The following is a 14,521-nucleotide window of genomic DNA, read 5'->3' on the forward strand; positions in this document are numbered from 1 at the left end:
GCCATAGGGACCAGGACTGAGGGGTAGAGAAATAGAAGAAATGGGAGCAGGATGTAAAATAGAGAGAACAGTGGTATAGGGAAAAATTACAGAGAGAGAAAGAGAGGGTTGGGAGCCAGGTAGGTGGTTGGCTAGGCAAAGAGAGAGATGGAGGGGCAAAGTGCAGCACAATAGGTAAGATGGACAGACAGAGAGGAGGGCATGGGTCTGGAGGCATGGGGGATGCAGAAAGGGGCAGGGAGGGACTGGAAGGCAGAAGATGGGGACATGGCCCTAGGGGCCTGGGACTTACTGCAGCTCCTGCTTTTGGTGCCTCACAGAATTTCACAGTTCAGACACTTCTCCCTCCCTCCAGTTGCCTGACTGTCATCCACCTACAGGAGCACCTTGGTGTCTTAAAGCTCTTAAAAGCCAAGATACATAGTGTGACCCCACACAGCACATGGACATACACATACAGAGCCTGTGTTACATGTTGGTGATCTGATCTGCTGAGGACAGGGATGGGAAGCCAAACAGAAACAGAGAAGAAGAGCGAGGGGGCAGGATGGAGAGCTGGCAAAGGCCTGGGACAGGGCTCAGGGCAGGCACAGCAGCAGCGCAGGGTGCCCAGGAGATGAGCCTGGGCCTGGCCTTGAGGGGCCATGGTGGCCAGCACATGTGGCAAGCCCCTGCCCCTGGGCCCTGACCAAATGTGCCTGGCAGCTCAGAGCTGGGAACAGAATCTGTTTTATTCAGAGTTCACTCTGCAGGCTGAGAGAAGCCAAGTCCTGCAGAGACTTCAGGCTTCATCAGGGCCCTCTGTCAGGAGGGCAGCAGCCCCTCGCTGACCAAGGCCTGTCCCAAGGCTCCGCACTGGTAACACCCACGGCCGCACCCAGTAGAAGAGCTCGGGGTTGTGCAGGGCTGCGGAGCGCCGGCGGTGCCCAGCACCAAGCTGGCAGCCAGCTGCGGGCAGGCAGAGAGCGTGAGAGGGTTCTGGGGGGCAGCACCAGGAAAACTCACCCCAGCGGGTTCCCATCTGCAAAGCCCACAGCCAGCCAGCAGCTCCCCAGCAGCCTGGGCCCACCAGCCCAGCTGGAGTAAGGTGTGCAGCCTATCCCACCCGTCACAGGAGCACAGGCACAGGCCCTGGGGTGCAGGGGACCCAGGGGGACACTCGCTGCAGCCAGAAAGTGACCATGCGGCTCCTCGCCAGCACATGCCTCTCCTGTGGTCCAACAGATAGCGGGGACATGTTGGGTCCCGACCCACCAGTGATGATTCCAGGATGGAGGTTCTGTGTGGAACTGCACGATGTCCCTCTGCCTCCACCCCGCACGGGCACACGGCCCTGGCTTTGGCCAGGTTCTGCAGGGACCCCTCCTGCCTGTGCGACCCTGCCAGCTGCATCAGGGCTGGCACGGGCTCTCCCCCTTACCAGCTGCACTTCTACCACCTCTGGCAGCCTCCTGCTCCCTCTGCAGCTTGCTGCAGGCAACAGGGCTTGGCTGGCTGAGCGCAGAGCTCCACTGTATCCCCCCGAGGCCAGGACAGGGGTCTCCTGTCACACCTCATGCTGCATAAACCCCTGCACCCCCTTCCTGTCATGGATGAAAGTATCTCACACAGTTATGATTTAACAGCAATTTAAGATTTATTAATGGTGTGAGGTGGATCAAAAGACTGAATTTTAGCAATACTTAATGACTGACCAATTTAAAGATTAACAGGGTGATTTGGTACAATATACTATGATTAAAATAGTGACTTAATTACAGATTTGAGAATGACATGATTCATACTAACTTACTACAAGGCATTCTAAATCAAAATAGATATATATGCATACATGTATAAACACAAAAAACACACACAGAGTGTGGAAATATTTGGATAGCCAGTGAAATATATACACATACACACACTTGTGAAGGCAAATGTGCCTATTCAAGCACATAGATAGGTAAAGAGGTGGATGGAAGAGGCAAGCCTATAGTTAAAATTTCCCTTTTCTGAAGTTTGGAGCAAATACTCACAATGTATTTCTCAATGGGTGATAATTGAGACTCAGGAAGTCTCACCCTGGCCTCCCGTCAGCTTTGTGGGCAGATGCTCTTCAAACTTCGAGGACTTTGAGCCTGAGAGGCATCCCAGGTCAGGGGAGATGCCTCTCACAGCCTGTTGCAATCCAGGAGACCTCTAAGAGTCTCACTTAGAATCTCTTTATAGGGTCCGAGAAAACTGACTTTCATCAGGTACTTTTCCATTTCAGCCAAGCTCAGATGACGGAATATTCTGGAACTTTCTATCAGTTGCACAGGCCCAGAACTTGCTAAATCTTGGAGTTCTGGTATCACCCCCCTTTGGGCCACAACCAAGTACAGATGTACTAGGCTGCCAGAAAGAATTGATGGTTCTTACTGTTTTTTAAATGGTAAGGGGGGGGGTGTCAGGCAGCAGGTGGGCTGGGAGCGCCATAATTCTCTGGTCCGCTGCCTTTCCCAAGCCCCCTGAGTTGGCACATGGTCCATTCCAAAGCAACAGGGAGGTAGGAATCAGTTAAGTGCCTTTATGCTCTGGTTCTCCACCTTTCCCTATTCATCCTGGGTTGGTGTGTGGCCTGGGGAGGGGGAGAAAGCTGCACCAAGGGGCCTTAGGCGGGGGTGTGGAGGAGCGCGCAGCACCATGGCTCCGGGTGCTGCAGCAGCCCACAGCAGCCAGAGCGCCACAGGGAGCAGGGAGGGAAGAGCCATGAAGGTGCCCAGGTGCCCCTGGGAGAGGGGCTGGGGGCAGCTCTGCTGCGACCCTACAGCTTCCAGGGGCTTGCTGACAGGGCCCAGCGGCCTGAAAGTGTGTGTGTGTCTCTGTGTCTGTGCGTGTGTCCCGGAGGAGCTGGTGCCTCCCCGGGTTCCCTTAGGACCAGCCGGCCTCTGCCCCGTGCCCAAGACCCCCGGAGGGGAGCTGCCGGGGGGGTCCAGCTGTCCCTCCGGTCCCCTGGAGCCGCCCTGGGTGCCCGCCTGGGACAGGGCAGCGGTGGCTGCTGCTGAGGGAGCTGCGTGTGTGTGAGGGGCGTGAGGGGTGTGAGGGGTGTGTGCGTGCGGGTGTGCTGGGCGCGGGCTGTGCCGGGGGAGGAGCAGCAGGAGGTGTTCTCAGTGTCAGCGTTCAAGCGGCTTGTGCTCGGCGCTGGCTTTTATCGGCGTGTGCTCTGCCATCGGTGTGAGTGCGGAGTGTGTCTGCGTGCGCCGGCGGCGTGCTGCGGGTGCAAGTGTTCACAGGTGCAAGTGTTCACAGGTGCGTGTGCCGGAGCGTGCGCGTGTGTCCCTGCCGGCGCTCGGGCCCGCGGCAGCGCAGCGCGCACCAGAAAGCGGGTGCGTATGTGCCCGCGAGTGCCCGCGGGCGCGCCGGGGCGAGGACGGAGCCGGCACCGGGAGCAGGAGCGGGACCGGCCGCGGCGGCAGCACCGGCGGCGCGGGCCGGGGCAGGTGAGGTCCCGCCGGCGCGGAGCGGCGCGGCGCGGGGCGCGGGGGCCGGCGCTCCCTGCGCGGTCTGAGCCGCCGCCTCTCGCGGGCGGGGCAGGGCTGGCGAGGGGACGGCTCCGGGGGCCGGGCAGCCCCGCCGGTCGGCGGCAGCCGCCCTGCGGGACGGGGCGGTGCCCGGGGGGCGGCCGCGGCCCGGCTGGGCGCGGGCGGGGGTGCGTGGCGGGGTGCTGGGGGCAGCGGCGCTGCCCAGGCTGAGCCCCCGAGCTGGCCCGGCAAGGGGGGCGCTGCCTTCTCCGCTTGCGGACGGGGCAGCCGAGACACCGCGCAGCGACAGCAGGAGCGGGACGGGCCGGGGGCAGCTGGCGCCCAGGCCACTGAAGCAGGGAGTTCAGACTGCCCGTTCCCTGTCCCCTTCTCCTCTCCCTGCTGCCGTCTGGCCAGACCAGCAGGGTCTGTGCTGTGTCGCCCCCACTGCCGTGTCTGTCCCCTTGCCCTGCCTCCTCCTGCCCTTCTTGTCCTTCCAGTGGCACAGGAGCTGGCTATGCCGGCTCGCTGGCATCCCTGGCATGACCCGCTGCCTGCGCCCACCAAGGCTTTGTGCTGGTCCTTTTGTCACCCCCCATCAGATGGGTACTGGGAACCATTCTCCCTGACAGTCCTTTACTGAACCCTCGTTAGAAAAATCAGGTCTCTGGAATCCCACTTTTGACACTGATTGGGTTCTCATTCCTGGGGATATTACCTCCTCCGTCACATTGCCTTTGTCCCTGCTAACCCTCAGTAGCAGATGTGGGAGAGGAACATCGTTGCCCATTATCTCCATTTTCCCTCTGCTCACAGCCACTGTCCCTCTCACTGCCAGTCAAAGCTATTCAGAACCAAGTGAAACTCGGGAGCATTGTCATAAACCCGTTCACAAAATGGTAGGGTGTGAAATGGTTGCAAAATGCTTCCAAGGGACAACAGAGACGTGGGGATGAGTGGCAGCTTCCTGAGAGGATGCTAAATAGGGACTTGGAGACATCCCACTCTGCCAGAGATGCTCTGAATGGCTCCGTGAGAGTCTCTTAGCATCCCAGTGCCCCAGCTTCAGTGCCACTGTTTGTATATGTCACCTAAGAGACCCCGCTCTGTGCCTGTTCTATCCCTGTCCTGTGCACGGGTGGGTGGACCAGAGCTAACCCAGAAGAGAGAAAGATTTGTTTCTCTGCTGCATCAGTGAGTTCCCTGATCCAGTTACAAAGCCATCTCTTCATGCTCGCTGTGTCTCAGTTCCCATCTGTAAACGGGACCGAAGCACTACTTCGCCTTCATGTAGATGGGTCCCGATCGACAGTCGACCAGGGAGAACCTTAAAGCTGTAGCAAGAGTACAGTGTCCAACCTGCCACCACATCCTGCCTGGCACTCTGCTCCTGGACACTGCCTGTCCCTGAAAAGAACTCACCAAGCTCCCCAAATTCCCATTCCTACAGGCTCAAGAAATAAGCTGGGAGCTGAGTGGTGAATGACAACAGCAGTGGCTCCCTGGCAGCCAGAAGGTTTTTCCAGGTAAAGCATGAGCCACCCACGTGCACATCACAGTGTGTCAGATCTGGGCTGCACCCAGGCTATGTGATGTGCCAGTACTCCAAACTGATTTCACCGCAAGTCACACCAGTGAAGGGGATGTTTGCAGGGATGTTCCTTGATTTCCTGGGGGGTGCGCAGGTACTCCCTGTCTTTTTGTTCTCTTTAGAGCAGCCTTTGAGGAGCCTTGCTAGAGAGAGCATCTGCCTTGCTAGAGAGAGCAAAGAAAGGACACTTGGCAATGAGAAGAATGGGAGGAGCGGGATGCAGAGTGAAGCAGCCAGAGACTCTACCAGGCAACACAGACATTGTTCTTCTCCAGTTTTGCTAATACCTTTCTCAGCCCCACAGAAGGATCTCAGTGCCACAGCCTCGCATGGGATATAATTCCAGGCACAGCCTAAGTCAGTGCAATCAACTGGCAGTAAGAATAAAACACCAGTGGCATCCTGAGGTGCTCTCCCCTGCATACAGGGAAACTCCCTGGTCCCAGAGGGGTTAGGCAGTATGAGAAGAGCCCAAGGTCCTCAACCAGACTCTGGCACCAGACCCTCTGGCAGGCCCCCATCCATCTATCTCTCCCTCCTGCCAGGGCCTGTGTAAGCTCCGCTGCTTCCCACACATCCATACTGCATGGGGTACTTTCTTCTTTGGGTGGTTGCAGGAGGACTTTTGCCTCTACTGAATTAACTTACTTTGTGCACCAAGGCAGAGCTAGCAGAAACAAGTAGCATGCACTTCAGAACTGGCCATCCCAGCTTTCCAGAGGAAAGCTCATCACTCTGCCACACAAGCAGCATTCATGGAGCTCAAAGTTACTATAAAACAGAAGAGTCTAAGCCAAACATAAAATTTCTGTGCTGCATCTGCCACAAGGTAAATTCACACTCATAACAACTTAAGCCATCCCTGTGAAACCCCTCCCTGCTTCAGGCTGGGTAGGTGCTCTTAGACCAATCCACACATTCACAAATGAGGTGCAGTGACCTGTCAGGTCCCAGAGTCCAGATTCCAGGTAGCAGCATGAGCTTCCTGCTGCCCAGCCAGAGGAGAGGGTGCCATGCCAAGCAGGGTATTTGACTTATACCAGCTGCTAGGTAGTGCACAACAGGGCAACCAAAAGATGCATCCTGCTTCCTAGACTTTATGAGCCTTTGGCACTTGCCTTTGGGGAGACTTGCAACTATATAGGAACAGTCTCATTACAGCTGCAGTAATGCTGAACAGGGCTCCGTGTGATTTCATGCAGCTTGCTGGCATCCCCGTATCTGCAGTGATACCAGGACCACCTGCAGCCAGGGACCCATGCTCATAGTCCCTTGCAGTGCTTCTGCTTCAGACACTCTCACTGCCAGTGCTCCTTGCTCCAGGGGGCACTTGCTAATTCCCCAGCTTGAAAGAGAATGGACAAGCTAGAGGCTGGTTTCTTGCACAGACTGCAGTCTCCATACCCATGGTGAGTCAGCCTTGGGCCACACTCTTGTAACCACAGCACATCCCTACAAATACTGCAGAAGGGGAAGAACCCAAGCCATGGGTTTATTCAAGGGAAGCTGTGTCTGTATATGATATTCCCCTAACTCCAGAACTCAAAAACATGCAGACAGATTTCTAAGCCTGTGGCAGAGAAACTAGTGTTTCCATGCACAACCTCACCTTCTGATTTCAGTCCAAATGCTTCTTTTGGGGGCAGGGGAATGATAGAAAAAGCCCAAGTCCTGGGGAGAACTGCCCTGTGAAACACATGTATCTGGGTCACTGAAACCAAAGCAGGAGTGGTCCCATCAGAGCTGTCCCCCTCAGAAAGTCCCCACCTGGGCACAACATGGACCTGTCTAGTAGCTGTCATGCCAAAAGCATTTCCAGCCCCATGCCTAGTGTGCAAGGTTTATTCTAGGAGCAGGTACCAAAATAGCTGGGAAAGAGGAGGGATAAAACTCTGCATGTCAGTCCTGGGGGAGCAAACATCTTGGTTCATCCAGCTGGTCACTTTGAGGCTGAAGTTCCATTGCTGGGAAGGAACATCACACCCCTCCTGCCATCAACTGGACCAGCTGGGGGCTGGAGATCCTGGCTCCATTCTCCCTCAGAGAAGGAAGCTGGGGGCAGATGCCATCCTCTCTCCCAGACCTCACCCCCAGCAGGATCAAGCCAAGAGAGGTGACAGTCCCCCTGTGCTCTGCACTGGTGAGGCCACACCTGGAGGGTTGTGTCCAGGTTTGGGCACCTCAATAGGAGAGAGATCTCGAGGGGCTGGAGCGAGGGCAGAGGAGGGCAACGAGGCTGGGGAAGGGCCTGGAGAATCAATCCTGTGAGGAGAGATTGAAGGAGCTGGGAGTGTTCAGTGTGAGGAGGAGGAGGAGGCTGAGGGGAGACCTCATCACTCTCTGCAGCTCCTGAAAGGACATTGCAGAGAGGTTGGTGCTGGTCTCTTCTCACAGGGAATTAGCAATAGAAGAACAGGGAACAGCTTTAAACTGCAACAGGGGAGGTTCAGACTGGACATTAGGAGAAAACGTTTCACAGAAAGAGTGGTCAGAGAGTGGAATAGGCTGTCCAGGGAGGGGGTGAACATGGGCTATGGATTCATTCCAGGGCCAAAATGGGGGAGCAGGGCACCCCTTACCTCCAGCCTAATCCTACCTGTCCTCCAGGCCAGCAGTGTCCAGAAGAAACTGCTGAAAATCATGTGGGTCAGTGAGCTGAAAATGGAGCTCTGTGTCTCCAGTGAGCCAACAGGCCCGTCCGCCAAGCTAACAGGCTAAGCAGTGTTTCTCTAGTCTCTCACATCTTTCTCTGTTGCCCCAGGCTCCAGCGTCTCACCACGACACAGAATGACGGAGCATGAGGACTTCGCAAGCTTGGCTGGATACTGGAACTCCTCTGACAGTTACCAATTCAGCCCTGCCAGTGTCATTGTCCCTGTGGTCTTCTCCCTCATCTTCCTCCTGGGCACAGTGGGCAATAGCCTGGTGCTGGCAGTGCTGCTGCGCAACGGGCAGATGGGCCACAACACTACCAACCTCTTCATCCTCAACCTCAGCCTGGCTGACTTCTTCTTCATTGTCTTCTGCGTGCCTTTCCAGGCCACCATCTACTCCCTTGAGGGCTGGGTCTTTGGCTCCTTCATCTGCAAGGCTGTCCACTTCTTCATCTACCTCACCATGTATGCCAGCAGTTTTACTCTGGCTGCCGTCTCTGTGGACAGGTAACAGTCTGAAGATGCCCTTGTGTTGGGGAAGGAGGGCAGTCTGAGAAGCTGGAGTGAGTGAGGGCCTGGAGGATCGTGGCCCACCACCTTCAGGCCGATGGTTCAAACCCCAGTGGTATCGATCCACACCAAAGGCAGTTTGGAGACCAGTCGTGTGTCTCTTGCCCTAACAACCCCCAAGCAGCACTTTCAGATCTCTTGAATGCAAAGCTAATGCTGCTCCTCTCTGCGCTTTCTGCAGGAAAGACCTACCTTGCAGTTAGAGCATTTGAGACCCAAGCTAAGCTCCCCACCGTGCCACAGACTCCCACTGAGAGTCACCTCGCTCTGTATTAGAGAGGCTGCTCGGAGAGTAATAGCTATCCCCAAGGTGCCCTTTCAGAAAAGCATCGTGTGCAGGCAGCAAGGTGGACAGAGAGCACCATGAGAGAAGCCACATAAATACCCGAGAGAGATCCCAGTCTTGCAGTAAACATACCATTCCCCAGGGGCTGCCAGCCCAGGCAAAACCTGTCATCTTGCAATTCCTGTTCCCCCACCGCCCCCAGCCCTCCAGCACTGTGCGCAGAAGGGCACCTGCACTGTGAGCCGAGTCCCTTCTTGGGAAGTCACCCAGGATGCTCTGGCCCCGATGGGTGCCACCTACATTGTTCCCAAGGACTTTGTAAAGTGACTGTCAGCTGCCCCACTTCTGACAGAGCCCGCACTTACGGTCCAGGATGAGGAAGAGGTCCCCACTGGGGTAAGCCTTGACTGCCACAGGGAACATGTCCTGTCCCATCTTGCTCCTTGCGCTGGCTTCCAAGGTACAAGACAAGATAGAGCCCAACAGCCCTCTGCAATGAAGAGGTTCACAGTACTGTAGGCAGAAGGAACCTTCAGTACGAGGGATTATCTGGGATGGGTTAAATCCCAGCAAAAAGTGTGGTTGGGCTACTCATCAGCCCTCTTCCAGTTCGTCCAGCTCCCAGGTGACACCTGCAGAAATAGGCATCTCCTGGTTGGGGTGAGAGGGTCACACAACAGAAATCCCTGACAAAAATATCCCAGTCCTCTGGGATTCCAGTGGTTACACAGTTTGGCTGCTGTCATGAGGAAGACCCAAGATTTCTCATGATTTAAGCCTCTTGCTTCCCTGCACCTTCATCAGAGGAGTGCAGTCTGCCTCTCCAGCCAGGTCAGAACCAGGCACAGTATCTCAAAAAAAGGACATTTTGGCAATGTGCTAGTGCCTCCATTCTCTCCTTTTCTGGTGGCACTTGTGTGCTGTAGTGCAGTGCTCCACCCAAGAGGTGGCTGCTTTTCAGTATGACATGAAGAGATTCTCGCTGAGCTGCCAGCTGCTTGCAGGATGACAGGACCAGCAAGCAACGAGAGTTTTGTCACACCAGCTGCATGTCTTATCTACCTGCTCTGCTGGCCTTACAGTGCATCAAATGAGTATCCGTTTGTGGATGCTGGCAGATTGAGGCTGCAGCAGTTGTGCTCCTGTCTGTGCTGACAGCTCCTCTCCATCCCCTAACCACAAGCACCAAGCCACCTTCTCTCCTTGCTGACATCTACATCTTTGCCCTATGGTGTTGCCTGGAGGTGGGGGAGCAGAGCTGCCCATCACACCATATCTAGCCACTGTTGCTGGAGGGAGCAGACAGACCATCACTGCCTGCTTTGGGCTGACCTGAGACAGTGCCAAAAGGCAAGGGCCCCACTGGTCCCTTTGGTACCAAGGTGGAGGCAGCCACAGCTCCAGTGAGCAAATCTCACCCCCACCAGGCTGATCTGAAAGCTGGAGAAGGCTGGAAAGACACCTTCAGTGGGCAGGGGCCTGCACAGTGCCCATCACCCAGTGAAGCTTCCCCAGTTCTTGAATCCTTAGTTCAAACATTCTGCTGGATAAATTCTGCCAAGCAGTGGATATCTGCATGGTCTCCACAGTACCACCTCTCCGGCCCTAGCTCAGGGCCACAACCCAACCCACCATGTACAGAGGGATGAGTCAGCCTAAGCCTGTGGGAGGAGAAGCATCCTTGCTAGAAAGAGAAAAGCTGCTTTACCCAGGACTGTACCTCAAATGGGGTGTGAGATAACATGTAGGGCCACTGCTCAGGGACCTCAGGAGAATGAAAGAAACTCTCTTGTCCCTGGAGATTGTGTGGCCAGGCAGAGCTTGGCTGAAATCTCAGTGCTGGTTGCTCTGCTCTCCCCTCCAGGTACCTGGCCATACGCTATCCACTGCGCTCCCGGGAGCTGCGGACCCCCTACAACGCAGTGGCTGCCATGGCTGTGATCTGGGGCCTCTCCGTGGTCTTTGCTGGGCCCTACCTAAGTTACTATGACCTGATTGAGTGGGAGTCCAGCTACATCTGCATGCCTGGCTGGGAGGAGTGGAGACGCAAGGTCATGGACACCAGCACATTTGCCTTTGGCTATGTCATCCCAGTGCTGGTCATCAGCCTCTCCTACACCAGGACCATCAAGTACCTGTGGACAGCAGTGGACCCCTTGGAGGACATATCAGAGTCCAAGAAGGCCAAGCGGAAGGTAACCAAGATGATCATCATTGTAACTATCCTTTTCTGCCTCTGCTGGCTGCCCTACCATGTAGTCATCCTCCGATACCTCTATGGAGACTTTCCCTTCAACCAGGCCACCTATGCCTTCCGCCTGCTTTCCCACTGCATGGCCTATGCCAACTCCTGCCTCAACCCCATCGTCTATGCCCTGGTCTCCAAACACTTCCGAAAGGGTTTCAAAAAGGTTTTCAGCTGTCTCTTGAGGAAAAAGCACCGCAACAAGGTGCATGTGGTGCACGCTGCCCACATTGTGCCTGGATTTGAGGCAGGCTCCACCGAAGTGTCCCAGATGCACGAGGAGAATAACAGGTGTGAGATGAACCCAGTCTCCATGGCAGTTCCTTCCAGTTCCTCCAAGCACCTTCATATTTCTTAGTGGCCAAGCTCCACACCATCTGCCAGCTCAGCTGTGTCACCAGCTTCAGGCCACTCTGCCACTGAGTGAGAGAGGATGCTGGAAAAGCAAGCCAGAAACTGCTATACACTGCTTCTGGCCTTGTCATTCCTTCCCATTCCCTGTGCCAACTGAGCCATCTTCCCACAACATGCTGCATGCAAGGGAAGGAACAGACCCAGACTTGCCCCTCATCCTCAAGCCACCTGGACTCCATGGACTAAAGCTCCAGCTCTTCTGTTGGCTACCATCCCTCAAACTCCTCTGCTCTGTGGCCCCACTGCTCCGGACACACTGGTTAGTTGTCAGAGTCCCTTCTGCCTCCCAATGCCCCATCTCGCCAGACTGGCTCCCACAGCAGGAGTGGCAAGGGAGATGAGCAGTTCAGGCAGGGCCAGGCAATCAAAGATGGTGTGGAAAGAGCCTGGCACCACCCGTGGATGGCTGCAGGGATGGATTTCGTGCTAGCTGTGCTGTTCTCCCAGTGACTGGGTCCTCTCCTGGACTGTGGGGTGGCTGTGGGCTCTCTGCACGTGTGGGGTGTTGCTGCTGTACATACTAGAGAAATGTCTTTCTAACCCAGAGCAAATAAATGCATTTCCCTCATACAAGCAATAGTGGGGCCTGCAGTGGTTATCTGGAGTGGGGATGGGCTACCCCATACCTGAACGGGGCCTTTTTTCTAACTGGTGTAAATCACAGTGCACCATGAAAACCAGCACTGAGCAGAGTCTGCAGAGCCAAATCCTGCCTGGTGTCCCCACTCCTTTCTCTGCAGTGTATTTACTGACACAGTTGCCAGGTCCCTGTGCAGGTCAGTGCACAGCTGATATTTTTCTCCCAGGATAAATGACCGACACCCTCCACAGTTGGGAGTCTACTGTCAGTGTATAAAAGCAGCTTTACCTGACCACCACGCTTCAGAGGGCCCATGGGCACATAAGGAGTCAGTGGGCAGAGGCAGGGTTAAGCAGTTATTTCAGTTATGGTTCCTCCTGCCTGCATGGCACAGTCTTCGTGCAGGGAATTGAGGAGGCTCACTCTCAATAGTGGAGCAGATGCTCTTCAGGGAATGCTGAACCTTGCCTCAGGATCTAAGCATGCACTTGACCCCCTGGAGCTTCAGGAAGGAGAACTCTTCTCTCCCTTACCAGGGCTGATTAGATGCAAGTGGGTGCCCTCCTGCCATTGCTAAATCACTGCAGATCATAGAATGGTAACATCATAGAATATCTCAAGTTGGAAGGGACCCATAAGGATCATCAAGTCCAACTCCCTGCCCCTCACAGGGCTATCTAAAATTAAATCAGATGCTCCTTGAACTCTGACAGGCTTGGTGCCGTGACCACTTCCCCGGGGAGCCTGTTCCAGTCACCGACCACCCTCTTGGTGAAGAACCTTTTCCTAATGTCCAGTCTGCGCTTCCCCTGACGCAGCTTCCTTCCATTTCCTCGTGTCCGATCGCTGGTCACCAGAGAGAGGAGGTCAGCACCTCCCCTCAGCTGCCCCCCTTGAGGAGGGTGCAGACTGCGATGAGGTCGCTCTTCAGCCATCTCTTCTCCAAGCTGAACATCCAGGTGACCTCAGCTGCTCCGTGTAAGTCTTGCCCTTGAGGCATTTCACCATCTTGGTCGCCCTGCTCTGGGCACACTCTCATAGTCTGATGTCCTTCCTGTACTGAGGCGCCCAACACTGCACACAGTGCTCAAGGTGGGGCCGCTCCAGTGCAGGGCAGAGTGGGACAATCACCTCCCTCAGCCGGCTACTGACGCTGTGCCTGATGCACACCAGGACACGGCTGGCCCTTTTGGCTGCCAGGGCACACTGTTGACTCATATTCAACTTGCCATCAACCCAGACCCCCCGATCTCTTTCCACGGGGCTGCTCTCCAGCCTCTCATCCCCCATTTTGTACGTATAACCAGGATTGCCCTGTCCCAGGCAGAGAACCTGGCACTTGCTCTCTGGCCTGTCCAGATCTCTGTAAGGCCTCTCTACCCTCGAGGGCGTCCACAGCTCCTCCTAGTTCAGTATCATCGGCAAACTCACCTAATGTACATTCGATTCCTGCATCCAGATCGTGTAGAAAAACATTAAAGAGCCCTGGCCTGAAAACTGAGCCCTGAGGAACCCCACTGGTGACTGGTCACCAGCGGGATGTAACCTCATTTACTATTAACTCTTTCGGCCCAACCCATCAGCCAGTTGCTCACCCAGTGTATTATGGATATTTATTGTCTAGCTGTGTGCTGGACAGGTTATCCAGGAGGATACTGTGAGAGACAGTATCAAAAGCTTTGCTAAAATCCAAACTCACCACATCTACTGGCTTCCCTTGCTCAACGAGATGGACATAAGCTGGCTAAGCAGGACTTTCACCTCGTGAACCCATGCCGGCTATGACCAGTGACTGCATTGTCTCTCAAGCGTTTTTCAGTAACTCCCAGAATAACCTTCTCCATAATTTTACCAGGCACTGACCTGAGACTGACAGGCCTGTAATTACCTGGCTCTTCCTTCTTACCCTTCTTGAAAACCGGGACAACATTTGCCACCTTCCAGTCGACTGGGACCTCTCCAGGCTCCCAAGACTATTGAAAACTAACGGAGAGAGTTCCCACGATGACATCGGCCCCTGGGATGAATCCCGTTGGGTCCCATTTATGCAAATCCAGCTGGAGCAGCAAGAGTCGAACAAGTTCAGGGTTGGCTGGGAGTCTGTCATCCCCCCTCAGTCACGGTCTTCCAACACCGTGTGCCAGGGGTCCCAGGGCCCATCATGGGTGTAAAAGACAGAGGCGTGGAAGACGTTAAACGTCTCTGCTTCGTCTATATCTCTATTTGTGAGGTGACCAACCTCATCAAGTAACAGACTATTGCTAGCTCTTCTTTTGCTGTTAACATATTTTAAAAGGCCCTTTTTGTTGTCCTTCACAGTGCTGACCAGCTTGAACTCCAGTTGAGCTTTGGCCACATTAATCTTCTCCCTGCAGGGGCAAAGAGCATCCCTGTAATCCTCCCATCTTGCCTGTCCTTATTTCCAGTGTCCATACACTTTCATTTCCTGCCTAAGCTCTAGGAGAAGATCCCTGCTCAGCCAAGCCAACCTTCTGCCTTTATGCAACCTTCTTGCATGAATTCCAACACTCTGGAATTGCCTGCTCCTGCACTTGTAAGAGAAGGCTCTTAAAAAGTGACCAGCATTCATGGACCCCAGACACCTTCAGAAGCAGATTCCCAGGGGACCTTACTGACTGGCTGCTTCAGCAACCTGAACTCTGCTCTCCCCATATCCAGGGTCAAAGCTTTGCTGG

At 55.0% G+C, this 14,521-nt stretch overlaps 1 protein-coding gene across 2 annotated transcripts; it reads left to right on the plus strand.

Moving 5' to 3' along the window:
* Positions 1-1,653: 1,653 nt before the first annotated feature.
* On the plus strand, positions 1,654-11,975 carry LOC141966552 (galanin receptor 2b-like). 2 transcript variants are annotated; one of them, XM_074919418.1, is made up of 3 exons: positions 1,654-3,464; positions 7,838-8,237; positions 10,451-11,975. In XM_074919418.1, the coding sequence occupies exons 2-3, from the start codon at positions 7,864-7,866 to the stop codon at positions 11,187-11,189; spliced, it is 1,113 nt and encodes a 370-aa protein (XP_074775519.1). In that variant the 5' UTR covers positions 1,654-3,464; positions 7,838-7,863; the 3' UTR covers positions 11,190-11,975. The 2 variants fall into 2 exon arrangements, with proteins under 2 accessions (XP_074775519.1, XP_074775518.1); XM_074919417.1 differs by lacking the exon at positions 1,654-3,464 and having other exon boundaries at positions 3,608-8,237.
* The last annotated feature ends 2,546 nt before the right edge of the window (positions 11,976-14,521 follow it).

The sequence above is a fragment of the Athene noctua genome, chromosome 15 (assembly GCF_965140245.1).
Source record: "Athene noctua chromosome 15, bAthNoc1.hap1.1, whole genome shotgun sequence".
In the NCBI taxonomy this organism is placed as follows: Eukaryota; Metazoa; Chordata; class Aves; order Strigiformes; family Strigidae; genus Athene; species Athene noctua.